This window comes from Rhinolophus sinicus, linkage group LG05 (assembly GCF_036562045.2).
Source record: "Rhinolophus sinicus isolate RSC01 linkage group LG05, ASM3656204v1, whole genome shotgun sequence".
In the NCBI taxonomy this organism is placed as follows: domain Eukaryota; kingdom Metazoa; phylum Chordata; class Mammalia; order Chiroptera; family Rhinolophidae; genus Rhinolophus; species Rhinolophus sinicus.
Window position 1 is genome coordinate 165642439 of NC_133755.1, and position 15358 is coordinate 165657796.

General features: G+C 38.0%; 1 protein-coding gene across 1 annotated transcript in view; it reads left to right on the forward strand.

The window, feature by feature from the left end:
- UTRN (utrophin) overlaps positions 1 to 15358 on the forward strand; it is a 463855-nt gene that overhangs the window by 207608 nt on the left and 240889 nt on the right. Inside the window, exons 46-50 of the mRNA XM_074333962.1 lie at positions 1525 to 1600; positions 3586 to 3800; positions 6043 to 6160; positions 12602 to 12807; positions 14389 to 14543. Coding sequence (XP_074190063.1) covers positions 1525 to 1600; positions 3586 to 3800; positions 6043 to 6160; positions 12602 to 12807; positions 14389 to 14543 — 770 coding nt within the window. The remainder of the gene's footprint in view (positions 1 to 1524; positions 1601 to 3585; positions 3801 to 6042; positions 6161 to 12601; positions 12808 to 14388; positions 14544 to 15358) is intronic.

The window sequence follows — 15358 nt, forward strand, 5'->3', positions numbered from 1 at the left end:
GCCCCATGTCCAATGTGCCAGGCTTAGCTTGTGCATATTCAGTCAGGGCACACGTATTTATTTAACACAAAGGATACTACTGGGTATTGTGTAGAATAGGGCATGGCGGACACTGGGAGCAGTATGTTAGATAAAGCCCAGGCTTCTCTTATCCCAGGACTTAATATATTTTACTCAACCTAGGTGAATTCTGAATGTCCAAGACCAAGCAATGCTTATTGTGCATAGAATTTGGGAAATACTTCTCAGGGGTATTTCTTTCATTCATGCGTTCATTCACTCACTGAACAGGTTTTGATTGGATTCTCACTTGATGCTGGGCACCATTTTAGAACTAGGAATACAGCAAAGAGTATGTCACTCCTTCTAGCCCAAGGAGTTTATCGTGGTGAGACAAGTAGAAAAGCAATTGTAACAGACATATCTGCGGGGACATAAAAGTAGGGTTCCTATCTGGCTTTGGGGGGTAACCATGGAAGATTTGTGGAAGAGGTCATACCCAGGCTAATTTAAAAGGATGGATGAGACTTGGTCAGATGAAGAGTGGGGGGAAGGACATTGCAGGGAGAAGAAGGAGCAAGTGGAAGGGACTGGAGGACGTGAAGGAGCACAGTGCATTTGGGTCCTGGACGTAGCCCAACATGAAGTGGAAGAACAAGAGTTGCTCGCGGAATCCATATCCTAGAGGCCTCAGCATGCGTCATGAGGAATTTGAGCTCCGTCTTCAGAACAGTTCACCCCCTTGAGGGTGGTGGGTAGCTATTGATGGGTTTTTAGCAGGAGAAAATTTTGAAAGCTCACACTATAGCTGAACTGTAGAGATGGATGGAGTGATCCAGAGATGGATGGAGTGATCCTAAGGATGGATATCCTAAGGATATCAGGGCATCAAGTAACTCCTCTGAGCAAAGCCCACTGTGCAGAGCAGGATAACTGATCTGGAAAGATCATTTAAGCATTAGACAACTCTGTGAAGGGGTTGTCAGGGAGACTGATGATGAATTCAGATTTGGACATGTCTGACTGAGAGCCAGACTGAAGATATATTTTAGGGAGTTTTCAGCCTCTTAAAACTCTGTGTGGTAAATGAAACCATTAGAAGCCAGGACCCAGGGAGAAAGGCCTGAGTCAACGGTCAAAAGAACAAAACACCTACCCTGTAGAATGTTAGCATTTGGTGAATGGGCCGAGGAGAATGGGCTGGTGAAGGACACACAGAAGATGCGTGAGAGAGGTCGGAGGAAAGTCAGGAGGGCAGCATTCGCAGAGTTCATGGGAAGGGGCATGGCAGCATTAAATGTTGCAAAGGGCCAGGCCAGCAAAGGACTGGGTGGCCTTCTTGATAGTCCCGTCTGTGGAGTGGGGGCTCAAGCAAGATGCAGTGGGTAGTGAAGGTGGAGACAGAGGCGTTGAGGAGGAAGGAAGGCAGCCGAGCTGTCATTTAGAGGAACACTTCCTCTTTGGAAAATGTATCCTCTTTGTTAATCTAGTACTCTTCTCTTTCTCTTTGGCCTGATGCTATAGGTAAGCAGAGAAGTGCCGAGCGCACTGAAGGAATGCATGCAGGAGCCCTGTTCTGTTTCTCAGACAAGAATTGCTGGTAAGATACACTTTATTCCTTAACAGATGTTTCAACATAGGAAAATATGATGGTTATGAGCATCATATATGAATTAGAAAAACTTTGCTTAAAAACAAAATGCAATTGTGATTTGTTATCCTACTTTCAATTATTTGAAAAGAATGCCTTCTTTAAACCCAATGAATATTTGTCTCCCTGTGTATGCAAGGTACCTGTGGTAGATAAGACTTTTTGCCTTTCTTGGGACTAAAGTGGGACCTGCTGAAGGGAAGGGATGAGCAAGGTGGGGAAGTTGGGAACATGCAGTTTTTCAGAAAATCAGCGATACTCCGTGATGCTAGCATGTTCTAGAAGTGTGTAATTAGATGTTGATTATGACTGTGAACAAAAGGTTTGGATATCCTTGGAAACAGGTGGGAAATGGGGATTTAGAAGAGTCCCCCATCTCAGGGGCACTGTTTACTGACAAATGCTGATCACTTAGATGTGGAGAAAGAACAGTTTTCTCACTGTTTCTTTCCTTCTCTCGTGTGGATTTGAGTGCAGGTTCCAGCACCACGACTGTGCCCCACCGCCCTGTGCTCTCTCTGAAACACCCTGCCCTGCTCTCCCTTTGTTGCCTGTTCTTGGCCCTTTTCTGTATTAATGTATTAATTTTAAAATCACAAATTTGTATATGTGATTTTGTCAAGTTACACGCAAACCTGTTGGGATTTCTAAATTCAAGTTGTGCTGAATTTACAAATTGACTATATTTTCTAGAAAATCATTTAAGCCTTGTCTAATATACCATATGCTAACGTGAGTTCCAGATGGGTTTAATAATTAATTCCACTACTTCTTGTATAAAACTAAAGAAAAATGGTAACCAGCCTCCCATCATTAAAAACAAAAGCAAACAAACAAAAAACGAGAGAGAGAAAATACTCATCCAATCTTTCGAAGAAGACAAGAATCTCTAAGTTTAAAAGTTCTGGGAAAATATCTCCCAATACTGATTTATGGATTTGATCACCCAAGTTTAATAACATCTAAATATTAAAAAAAGAAAAAAAAAGCATTGAAAAATCCATTTTCAGCAATATGGCAATGGTTCATTTTTTTCTGTAAAAAGAGTTCATGCAAATCGATAAGAAAAGCAGATAAAGAACACAGACAGTTATAAATTATACCACGTTTGGCTAACACGCATGAAAAATGTTTCCTCTCACTGACAATCAAAAAACCATTAAATGTAGGCCATGGTAAAAGCTGTGTGTTTATCCATTGAGATAGACAATTGTTGGTGCGGATGCAGTGTTTATAGTTCCACACTTTGTGGCTGCAAGTCTCCGTTTCCAACTTCTGAGGAAAGCAAGTTAGCAATAAGTATTAAGTACATTAACTTTTTTCATATTTTCTAAACCATCTATACTCACGTGGTGATCAGAAATATGCAAAATATTGTCCTCAAAACGAGTTTTTCCTTGCAAGTTATTTTTTTAAAGTAAAATTTAAGGGGCAATCTAAGTAGCCAGCTATAGGAAAAGGGTTAATTCATGGTGAATATGTATGTAGATGATTATATAGGCATTCACAATGATGTGTGTTAAGAATAACGATGCACTTGTTATAAAGTTAAATAAAAAAAGAAGAGAAAACCATGAGAAAATTGGCTTGATTATTAAGGTAAGCATCTTGATAAAATAAAATACCACTCCTAATTTTCTCACAGTTGATGCATTTTTTATTTTATTTTCTCAGGGAATCAGTGTTACTCACTTCTGAGTTATTGCTGCCCTAGAATATTGTGAGACCATGTGTTTCAGTGGCTTTCTGGCTACCAGAGACTTAGATACTACAGGAAACCATTGCCATTTTCAGAATGAAAACATCACCAATTCCTACCATTGTTTCGCTTAAACTAAATGTTACATGAATACACACACACACGTCACCACGACACCACCACAGTCAGAATATCCCGTGGATGTATTAATCCTTTGCTCCGTTTTTAATTTCAGCTCATCCTAGTGTCCAAAAGGTGGTGCTAGTGTCCTCTGCATCAGACATTCCTCTTCAGTCTTCTCGAACTTGGGAGATTTCAATGCCGGCAGATCTAGATAAAACGATAACAGAACTAGCCGACTGGCTGGTATTGATCGACCAGATGCTGAAGTCCAACATTGTCACTGTCGGGGATGTAGACGAGATCAATAAGACGGTTTCCAGAATGAAAGTAGGTGCACGGTGTAAAGGCTGGTCGTGGAAACACCACAAAACACAGGAAGCTACATACAGGCTGTTTGAATCCCCTTTGTTTATCCTAAACTCTGGGAGAACGAGCTTTAAAACATTCTTTATCTGTCAGACAGCTAGCTCGTTTTCCCTGTCCCAGACTAGCTCTGAAGAGGAAAGCTTTTCTTGCATTTGCACTGTTTTGGTAAGATCTGTTTTTACCAGTACAGCTGTAGACTCCGTATATTTTTAAAAATCAAAACCAATACTGTAAATCTAGCCGCATCGTTATAAATATAAATTAGTGTTGCATTTAATGCCTAGTGTGATGGAGGATAATTTCCTGAAGCACCTTTTCAACTTATATTTCATAATGAGCTTACTTGTTTCATTGCTGCCATTAGCAGCGAGTTTTCCTGACTATAATTTATTAGTATACATAGACTATCCAGTATCAATTTGTAAAGTTATTTTCCTATATTCAGTGCGTGCTAGGTCCTGAGCTGTGTGTTGGGTAGGGATACTGAAAAGAAGATACCAGATAGAAATTGGGAGTGAACCGTAAAATAGTCATAACAGCTGTTACTAACTTTTATTAAATTTCTATGTGTGCTGGGTATTTTTCTAAGTAATTTCTTGTAGTACTTCGTTCAGTTCTTTAAAAATCTTGTGAGGTATGTACTGAATTTATCCCCAGATTATAAATCTGCCCAAACTGAACTGGAGGCACTGAAGGCACTTAAGTAGTCAAGTCTTTGTGGCAAAGCAGAGGGTACTAAAAGCCTCAGGGCAGGTACAGGTGACCTGCTGAGGTGCCTGGACCAGGATGGGAGTTACTTCCATAGTGATAGAAGGCAGACTATGTGGGATTTTGACATCTAGAGACAAAGTAAGTGACATTCCTGATGTAGGGGTCAGAGTGAATGAAGGCATGAGGTGGGGGAGCATGAGGGATGCTGGGTCAACATTTGTGCAGTAAAGAAGTGTAGTGGGCAATGGGATTTATAGATGATGTAATACAGAATTGTACACCTGAAATCTATGTAATTTTACTAACAATTGTCACCCCAATAAATTTAATAAAATTAAAAAAAGAAAAAAGAAGTGTAGTGGAAAGTCAGTAGCAAAGGCAGCTCAGGTTCACTCTGTGAAGGAACTTGTAGGCCATGCAAAGCCCTTTGGACTGTTAGTCTGTAAGCACTGAGCAAGCATCTTTTCTCCCTTTTTCTTTTTAAAATGGTGCCTGGAGACTGATGGCAGCAATGCTGTGCTTTAGTAGAAACACTGGGAATTGTGCAAGAGATGCTTAACTCAAGGAGAAGAGGCCTTTCTGGGTGGCTAAGATGATGCTGTTGCAATTAGTGGAAATACGGAAGAGAAGAAATGAAATGTGGATGAGGGTTTGATTGATTGAGTTTCGGATATGTTGTCTTGAGAGGTTCTTAGGCCCTTTAGAAGGAAATGATCAGCATTCACTGACATGTCTCCCTGGGAATTCAGGAGTAGAAGTTGTGAACAATCCATTTAGAGATAACATTTGACACTGTGGGAGTAATTGAAGTCTGCAAAATTAGTGAATTCATAAAGAGGAAGAGCTGGGAGAGAGAATCTTTGCTATAATATTTATACCTATTGGAAATTGTCTTTTGTAATCTTTATGTATTTATTAGTTCTATACTTAAAACACACCGTTTTCGTGATATTGTTAACTTTTCTCCCCAATTTATCAGTACTAAGAGATAAATTCTAGAGCAGCAGTTTTTCATGTCTAAAATGATTTAATTTGCAATTATTCCAATTAGCGTTTTTCGTATACCTCATCCCCATCCCTGTAGGTGACATTAGTTTGTGTCCCTATTTGATGTAGGAGAGATAGGCAAAGCATCATCTGCAGAAACCACTGCTAGTGTTTTCAGACCATTTTTCAGTTTCTAAAGGGATTTTCTTCATTTAATCTCCTTAGACTTGAGCTATAAGTATTTTATTATTTCCTTTTGTGAAAACAAAAAACAGAGGGGAAGTGCCTTGCCTGGTGACCAAGATGATAAGTGCAGAGCTGAGATTGAACCTAGGGCCTCTAGACTCCAAATCTTGTACTTTCTCCCACTTGTACTCCACATCACTGATGCCTCACTGTCCCACATAGGAGAAAAATAACTTGGATGTCAGCACACCAGCTTTGCTTCATTAGTATTCTTGTATGGCCTATTGACCTGTATTAATAATTGCTTCTTCTTAAACAGATCACAAAGGCTGACTTAGAACAGCGCCATCCTCAGCTTGATTATGTTTTTACACTGGCTCAGAATTTGAAAAATAAAGCTTCAAGTTCAGACGTGAGAACAGCAATCACAGAAAAATGTAAGTTTAAAAAAAAATTATGTGTCTTCATTCACTTTCACTGAAAATGGTCACACACATTCAAAGATTACTCAACCAGAAATTATTATTATTTGATATATGATACTCTATTAATAAATATAGCTTTCCCTTGTTTTTCTATTTTTTGTGAACATCGTCATGATTCCCTTACGAATTCCTTAAAGTATTAACATCATTACTTTTAACTAATTACTGATTCATTGGATTATTTGCTTTTACGTAGGATTTGCTTTGAAGGAGCCAAGAAAACAAAAGTAAGAGAAACCCATAGGAATGCAAATCCACCCATCCTCTCATTATAATTCATTCACTAAAACCAGATCTTGCCATATCTTTAACTCATCTTTGCAAAATTCATCCCCAAAATATTTATTGAGCAACTACTATGCGCCTCTCTGCTTGGCACTAATTTGGGAATACTTGAGTTAAAAGCAAAATAAAGCAAAACAAAAAATAAACATGGAAAACAACCACAGCCAAGATCTTCATTTCAAGTTTGCTCTCTGGCTTAAAAGCATCTGTTAAATCTGTATGGCATGTAAGACAAAGTCTGAATTTTCAAGAATGTCATCTAGGGACAGTCACAGCTTGCTTTCATCATCCCTGTTCCATTACAGCCTTTGGCCCCTTATAACTATTCTGTACTCTATGTATTCTTTAAAACGTCCTGACATTTTTAGTCTTCTTACCTTTATTTGCATTATATGTTTTTCTGTCTCTGCCTTTTCTCCCTAGGTGAAATTCTACTCGGCTACTAAAATTGTCACCCCTTCTTTGTAAAGTCTTTCTCACCCTCTTCTAGTCCCTGGTGAACTGTATTTTCTGTCTTCAGTTCCTGCTGTGGCCTTTCCCCCCATAATTTCATTATGGGTCTCATAGTTACTTTGACTCTCTCTCTCCCCTCCATAAATTATGAATATTCACCTTTCTGGCCCTGGGGCCTCTGAGAGTGTCCTGTACAAATTATGTACTTAATAAATATTTGTGGCAGAATGTAAACTGGAATGTATTTTATTACCTTGGCTAATATTTCTCAAGGGTAGAAAGTTAACTATTCCTCCTATAAAAGGTGTGTTTCAATTTCAAAATAAATGGGGCAGCAACAAGGTTGTTATAAGAGATGAGTTAACAGAGAACTTTTAGTCTCACAATGTTGGTTTATTTTTTATTGCATTAGCTATTTTCCTTCTTTCTCCTTCTTTACATTGATTGATTATTGATTGATTGCTGTGCCTGTGATGGAACGTTGGAGAGATCCCATTTCCTGTCACGTCAGGGGAGGTTCTCTTCTTTTCCAAATTATTTACCAAGCCATCTCCATTTTGCTTTTTCTATTGTCTTACGTTTCCCACCACCACCACCACCACCACCACCACCACCACCACCACCACTTTGTTTGTCTAGAGTTTCTTTTAAGAAGACACGTTCCTTCTCCTAAATATCTTCCCTATCCAATTTAACTCCCTGTTTTTTCTATGTATATATGTATTTGTGTGTGTAGAGACTGCAGTCTTTGTCACTATTTATTATATGAAAAACCATTCTCTGCTCATGTGTACTACCAATAGTAACATGCTTTTAGCATTTATTCACAGTGAATAGGAGAATTTGCTTATTAATGATAAACTTGTGGTATTTGCTATCACTTAATGTCTTTAGTTTTATTTGTTTGATGTTAAGGATTCTATTAGTAATAATTGGTCGTAAGTACTTTATGTAGCATTTTAACTGACAAGTAAAGCATTATGATAGATTTGTTCTCTTCTTAAGTTAAAATCTTAAAAAAATTTTTTTCAATTATAGTTGACATTCAATATTATGTTAGTTTCAGGTGTACAGAATAGTGATTAGACATTTATATAACTTATAAAGTGATCTTTCCTGATAAGTCTTCTACCTACTTGGCACCATATGTATTTATTACAGTATTATTGATTATATTCCCTATGCTGTACTTTACATTACTATGACTATGTTGTAACTGCCAATTTGTACTTCTTAATCCCTTCACCTTTTTCACCCAGTCCCTTAACCCCAGTCCATCTGGCAACTATCAATTTGTTCTCTGAATCAATGAGTTTGTTTCTGTTTTGATTGTTCATTTATTTTGGTTTTTAGATTTCACACATAAGTGAAATCATGTAGTATTTGTCTTTCTCTGTCTGACCTATTTCACTTAGCATAGTACCCTCTATGTCCATCCAAATTGTCACAAAAGGCAAGATCTCATTCTTTTTTATGGCTGAGTAATATTCCATTGCATATAATGTACCACATGTTTTTATCCAATCGTCTGTCAATAGACAGTTAGGTTGCTTCCCTGTCTTGGCTGTTGTATATGAAATGTCCTTCTTTGTCTCTTGTTTTAAAGTCTATTTTTTGCCTTTGTTTTAAAGTCTATTTTATCTGATATAACTATTGCTACTCCAGCTTTTTTTTTTCTTCTTTCATTTCCATTTGCGTGAAATATCTTTTTCCATCCCTTTACTTTAAGTCTTTTGACCTGAAGTGGATCTCCTTAGGCAGCATGTGTATGGGTCTTATTTTCTTCTCCATTTAGCTACCTTGTGTCTTTTGATTGGAATATTTAATCCATTTACATTCAAAGTAATTATTGATAGGTATTTAGTTATTGCCATTTTATTATTCATCTTTTTAATTTTTTTCCTTCTTCTTAAAGAAGTCCCTTTAATATTTCTTTTAGTAATGGTTTAATGGTGACAAACTCCTTTAGCTTTTTCTGGTCTTGGCAGTTCTTTATCTGTCCTTCAATTCCAAATAATAGCCTTGCTGGGTAGAGTAATCTTGGTTGTAAGTCCTTGCTTTTCATCACTTTGAATATGTTGTGACAACCCCTTCTGTTGAGAAATCAACTGGCAGTCTTATGGGAACTCCCATGCAGGTAACTAACTGCTTTTTTCTTGCTACTTGTAAGATTCTCTCTTTATTATTTTTTTTCTTCTCTCTTTGTTTTTAACCTTTGACATGTTAATTATGATGTGTCTTGGTGTGGGCCTGTTTGGGTTCGTCTTGTTTGGGATTCTCTGCACTTCCTGGGCTTGTATGTCTATTTCCTTTGCCAGGTTAAAGAAGTTTTCCATCATTATTTTTTCAAATAGGTTTTCAATCCCTTGCTCTCTCTCTTCTCCTTCTGGTACCCCTGTGATGTGAATGTTGTTATGCTTGATGTTGTCCCAGAGATCTCTTAAACTATGCTATTTTTTTTTCAATTCTTTTTTTTTTCTTTGCTCTTCCAATGGGGGTTTCCCATATCTTGTCTTCCAAATTGTTGATTTGATTCTCTGCCTCATCTAATCTGTTGATTCCATCCAATGTAGTTTTCATTTCAGTTATTATTTTCTTCATTTTGGACTGGTTCTTTTTTATGGTTTCTGTCTCTTTGTGTAACTTGTCACTGAGTTCATCTATTCTTCTGCTAAGTTTATTGAGCATCTTTAAACGAGTGTTTTGAACTCTGTAGATTGCTTGTCTCCATTTTCTTTAGTTCTTTTTATGGAGTTCTGTCCTGTCCTTTCATTTGGGACATGCTTTTTCCCCCCTCATGTTATCTGCCTTCCTGTGTTTGTTTCTATGTATCGGGTAGATCTGCTACATATCCCAGTCTTGGCAGGGTGGCCTTATGCAGTAGGTGTCCTGTGAGGTCCAGTGGTGCATACTCCCTGGTCACCTGAGATAGGTGTTCTAGGGGTGTCCTTCGTGTGGGTTGTGTGGGCCCTCCTGTTATAGTTGAGCCTTGATTGCTGTTGGCAGTCAGTAGGTGTGATTGAGCTTCAGGCTAACTGACAGTGAGGACTGGCCGTGACTGCAGTGGAGGAGCTGTTGTGTGGGAGCTGACCCCACAGAGCAGGATTTACTTTAGCTGGGCTCTGGTGCTTGCTGAGTCTACCCCTTGGGTGTATCATTTGTGGAGCTAATTGGTGGTGCTGTGGTGTCGTCTGAATCTGGCCACCAGGTATGTTGCTTCTGGGGATCTTTTGGGAGGGGCTCTGGTACAGGCCCATGTCAGCCACTACCTTTGCCTGGCCCAAGGCCACCAGGTAGGAGCCACATTGTGGTCTGTGGTTGGTAGCTGCCTGTTCTTGACTTGGAGGTGCCTGGGAGAGGCTCTGCTGTGATCCAAGGCTGGCTGCCACTACCATCTTTCCCTGAAAATAAGGCCAGGTCTTAATATTACCTTTTGCTCCATTAGGGCTTGTTTTCAGGGTATGTCTTATTTTTTCATGTATAACAATCTACATTTACTCAAATACAGTCATGTCATCTTCTTCTGGAACATCATCATAACGTACTAAATGCATCCGTCTGGCTGAGATCTTAACTGGGGCTTATTTTCAGGACAGGTCTTATTTTTTGGGAAACATGGTAGTGCCAGGGGCAGCTTAGCAAGGGGTATAGGGCATGCCGAGGCCAGCCACTGCTTGTTTGGGTCTTGTGGACCTTTGAGAGATTTTAGCAAAGTCTACCATGTGGATCCAGGCCTGCAGCTTGTGGGGAAATCTTCTGAAAGAGGTTCAGGCCAGTGCGTGGTTTGGATGGGGTGGGGGCTCAAGGAATCATGAATGTGGAGCGATTAGTGTTAGCCAAGTTGATGGTGGCTTAGATATGGTGCCTTGCTTCACCTGCCAGATGTCTGGGGGGAGGTCTCAACAAAGGAATGATGACTTCTGCCAGCATTTCTGTCTGGGAGAAAGCTGCCTCTCCAACCCTTGCCCTGAAGCCAGGTAATTCAGTTCCTCCCCATATGTCCCTAATGCTTTTCAAGCTGCTGTCACTTTTCTGGAGCTTAGGGCAAGTGTTTGTGAACAACTGAGTCTCTGCACGGACCCTTTAAGAGGACACCTGGATTTATAGCAGCCCTTTGTTTCACTTGAATGGAATCCCCACTGATTTTCACAGCCAGATGTTGCTGGGAGACCTCTTCTTGGCATGAGGATCCTAGGCTGGAGAGCTTAGTGTGGGGCTGGGACCACTCACTCCTCCTCAGGGAAGACTTCCACCGCTGAGCTATCCCTCCTGATTCTTAACCGCAGGACATGGGTATGGAACCTGCCTGTTTCGTGTCTCCACCCCTCCTACCAGTCTTGAGGTGGCTTCTTCTTTATATCCTTAGTTATAGCACTTATGTTCAGCTAGTCTTCAAGTAGTTCTCAAAGGTAGTTGTTCTATAATTTACTTGTAATTTTGAGGTGGTCATGGGAAGAGGTGAGCATAGTGTTTACCTACTCTGCCATCTTGACTGGAAGTCTACAGTCTTAAGCAATTTACTTAACTTTTACTCAGATGGTATAAAATAGATTAAGCCATTGAAAATTGTTTTACAATTATTACATGTAAGTATAATTTCCAGCTTTCTGAACAATCTTGGTTTACTATAACCCTGTATTATCCCAAGAATGTTACCAAAATGTTCCATTTTGACTCAGCTGGAATGTTGTCTTATAGTTAAGTTCTTCTTGGCCTGGTACTTAACCACAGCCCTAAGTCTGCCTGGCATTCAGAACATCTTCTAGAAGTTTGTTTTTTAACTCTCTACCTATTTATTATCAATGGATTGTTGAAGATATTCAAAGCTATTGCTTAATGGTACTTCAAGATCATGAACTTTCCCTGGAGTAATTAATCAAAAGTTTATTTCCTTAGATCTCTTTTTTCTTAACTCCATGTTAAAAATGAGAAAAGGAGAGAAGGGAAGGGAAAGAGGAGAGGGGGGAGAAAGGAAAGAGCGAAAGAGAGAATGAAAGAAATGGAAAGAAACAACAATAAAATAGACAGGAAAAGAGCCAATATGGAATTTTCTTTTTATGATAAAGAATTACTGGATACATAAAATTTGAATCTACTTTATTTTTAGGGTTACTCTTGAACTTGAGCATAGAAAAATACTTCCTTTTAGACAGCTGTAATGCTACATAAAACAAATGTGAAAAGTAGTCTTAACAAGTTTTTCTTTTACCATTAAAGCTACCTTAGAGCATCTTTTTTGAGGATGGTAGCTGACTGTATATGCCTTAAAGTTCTATCATAAAGTACTGTTAAACTCTACCGTCATCAAAGCCGGTTCTGTAAATATAAAATTAGATAGGAAATTATTTTACTGTTTTTTGCTCTATCAATTTATAATAGTAGATATTTTTATCCTGAGATAGTGTAGTGTGTTTAAAATAGAGTTTAAGAATTTTTCTTCAAGAATGGTTTCATTAATATATCAGTTGTATCTAGTATGACTGATGTGTTAAAATTCCTTTAAAATTTACGTAGTAACTTGCTTCCTTTCTCTTTTGTATTGATAGCCTTATTTGTTTTAAATTTGGTATCAGGTATTTTTTTTCCTTTCCTGATAGTTGCTTTCTGGGATTTTAAAATTAAAAACAAATTTTTTTTTTATAATGCCTCCTCCAGTGGAAAAGGTCAAGAACCAGTGGGATAACACTCAGCATGGCGTCGAGTTACGGCAGCAACAGCTGGAGGACATGGTGATTGACAGCCTGCAGTGGGATGACCACAGGGAAGAGACTGAAGAACTTATGAGAAAATATGAGGCTCGCCTGTATATTCTTCAACAAGCCCGAAGGGATCCACTTATCAAACAGATTTCTGATAATCAAGTAAGAGTCGGTGGATATTTTTTGGCCATATCTATTTATTTGATATACTTTTTTATTCTGTTCACTGTACTTTTTCGGACTCTTGTCATGATGTTTTCCCAAGGTCTTAGAATATACATTGAAGTTTATATAAAGAATTTGACCATGAAGGTTTCTGAAAAATTTCTGGAGGTATAACAAATAGAAATGTACATATATCTTAGATTTACAGGTCACTGATTCTTTGCAAATGGAACATACCCACAAACCAGCACCTAGAAAGAGAACATTTTCAGAATCCCAGGAACCCTCCTTTTGCTCCCTCCACATTGACCCTAAAGTTTATTTTTCTTTATGAAATTTCCTGAGACTTTCTTTGAGGGGCACTGTGGTAAACAAATCAGGTAATAAGTAAATTCAGTTTCTTTGAATACCTTCATAACCAAACTGTTTTATCAGTATCATCAGAGTAGGTACCTTTAATGTGATCAGTTTGATTGTAGAGTTGATGATACTGAACATTTATGGTATTTTTAAAGTGGTATTTTAAATTATCTCTATAATCATAGAAAATATTCTTGAATTAGAGGTTATGGTTTATTAGGTTACATTTTGGAGTAACATTTATTTACCCTTCTAATAGCCTGTGATGAAAGTGTACATTTGTGAGCAATATAATACGTGGGAATCAAAATCTAAAACATGAAAGTATGTTTTTTGTTCTTCATACATAAAGACTTTCCAGGGTTACAGTTTAAAAAGCAAGTGGCCGGGTGTCCTGACTTCCTGGATCATTCACTGTGTTTATGATATCTGTTGATTGTTTTCACCAAATGATTCAAAAGTAATAATCGGCAAAGCCCCTGACACTTAACTAAAGGAATACGATTAAAAAGTGACATCAGTGCTTCGATCCTGGTATTCAGACTATTCTTTGCTAATTAACAGTATGGTTATTTTCTTCTGAAATGTTAGGGTGGATTTTTCTGTCAATTGCTGCAAAACACTATAAGAATGTTCATTTGTCATTTAGATTTCATGGGGAAGTATGTTGATCCAGGGGCTCTCAGAGATTGAAAAAGTGTGTTAAGAAACCAATGCCAATGGATGTACTCAGCATCAGTTTAGCTATTCAAGCAACTCTCAGTAAACCTTGCTTGCTGCTTGATCCACAAAGCAGTTAACTTTATGAACATACACAGTGATTGAGGGGAAAGAGAGAAGATTTCCGTATTGTTGGTACTTATAGGGAACTCTACTGTAGATTCATTCCTGTACAATGCAGTTACTATGTGGATCAGATGTATAGCAGAAGGAATGAGAAAAGACCAATGGTTTGAGGAAATAAAATATCTGAAAGAGGAAAAGACAATAGTTTTTTAACTGTCATCTCCCATGTACTGATTCCTTTCTTAGACATTTTTCTTTTTTACTTCTGTAATTGTTTTCGTTTAAGCTTAGATGCAAGAGTTTGTCCAGTAATTTTTCTTCTTTTGATATCTGTGTCTAAAATATGGTAAAAGCTACAGGGAAGCCCAGGTCTTGGTAATACTGGTTACTGAGTGACCAAGTCTAACAATTACACCTGAAATTACACCTTAGATACTGCTTCAAGAACTGGGTCCTGGAGATGGTATTGTAATGGCATTCGATAACGTGCTGCAGAAGCTGCTGGAGGAATATGGTAATGATGACACGAGGAATGTTAAAGAAACCACCGAGTATTTAAAAACATCATGGATCAATCTAAAACGAAGGTAATGCTAAGGTCCTGGCAGGCGAATGTATATTGTGAAGTTAAGAATTTGATTGCTTTGGCTTTCTCATGGAAACATCCCAAAATATGTGACTACTAGAAGTACATTTTATTATTGTTTCTATTTTTATACTGTACTGAGTTAGTCTTATCATACTTACACAGAATGTATATTTGTACAGAATCGACTTCAATTTCTGCAATGGTGTTTTTCCTTGAATAAGTCTAAACCTTGCCAGTTGTCATTTATGTGTGATTTTTTTTTCCCTCTTGATACTACCCAGAGTATATCTTGTAGTACTCTGATGGTAAGGAACACTTAGGTATTTATACCTGCATTAGGTTCATATTGTCCTTAATGGTAACTGAAATAGTGTCCTATTTGGCTGGGCCATCTTCAGTTGAGGCTGAGAACACATGATCCAACACTAGATTTCTGAAATACGCTCTTGTCTATTTAGGGCTTCAACTAATTTATTATTTTTTCTTTCCATTACTCTGTTTAGTCAGTATAATTTGATATAGTCTAAAATAGCATATGTATTTATAAGAGAGATTTTTCTGTCACTTGAACACAGGATTTGAGGACCTGTAAACAGTGGTTAGCATCTCTTTAAGATGGCATATTTATATTCATCATCAGTAAAAATGTGTTTACCTTCTGCATAGCGCTGCGAGTGCCTGCGTCTAAGGGAAATTATGGTTTCACACACATCTTTATATATTCAAATGCAACTGCCTGAAAGCAATCAGAGATTTCAAAACACATTTATTTTGCAATGAATAAAATGGATAATGTTAGAACACTTTATGATA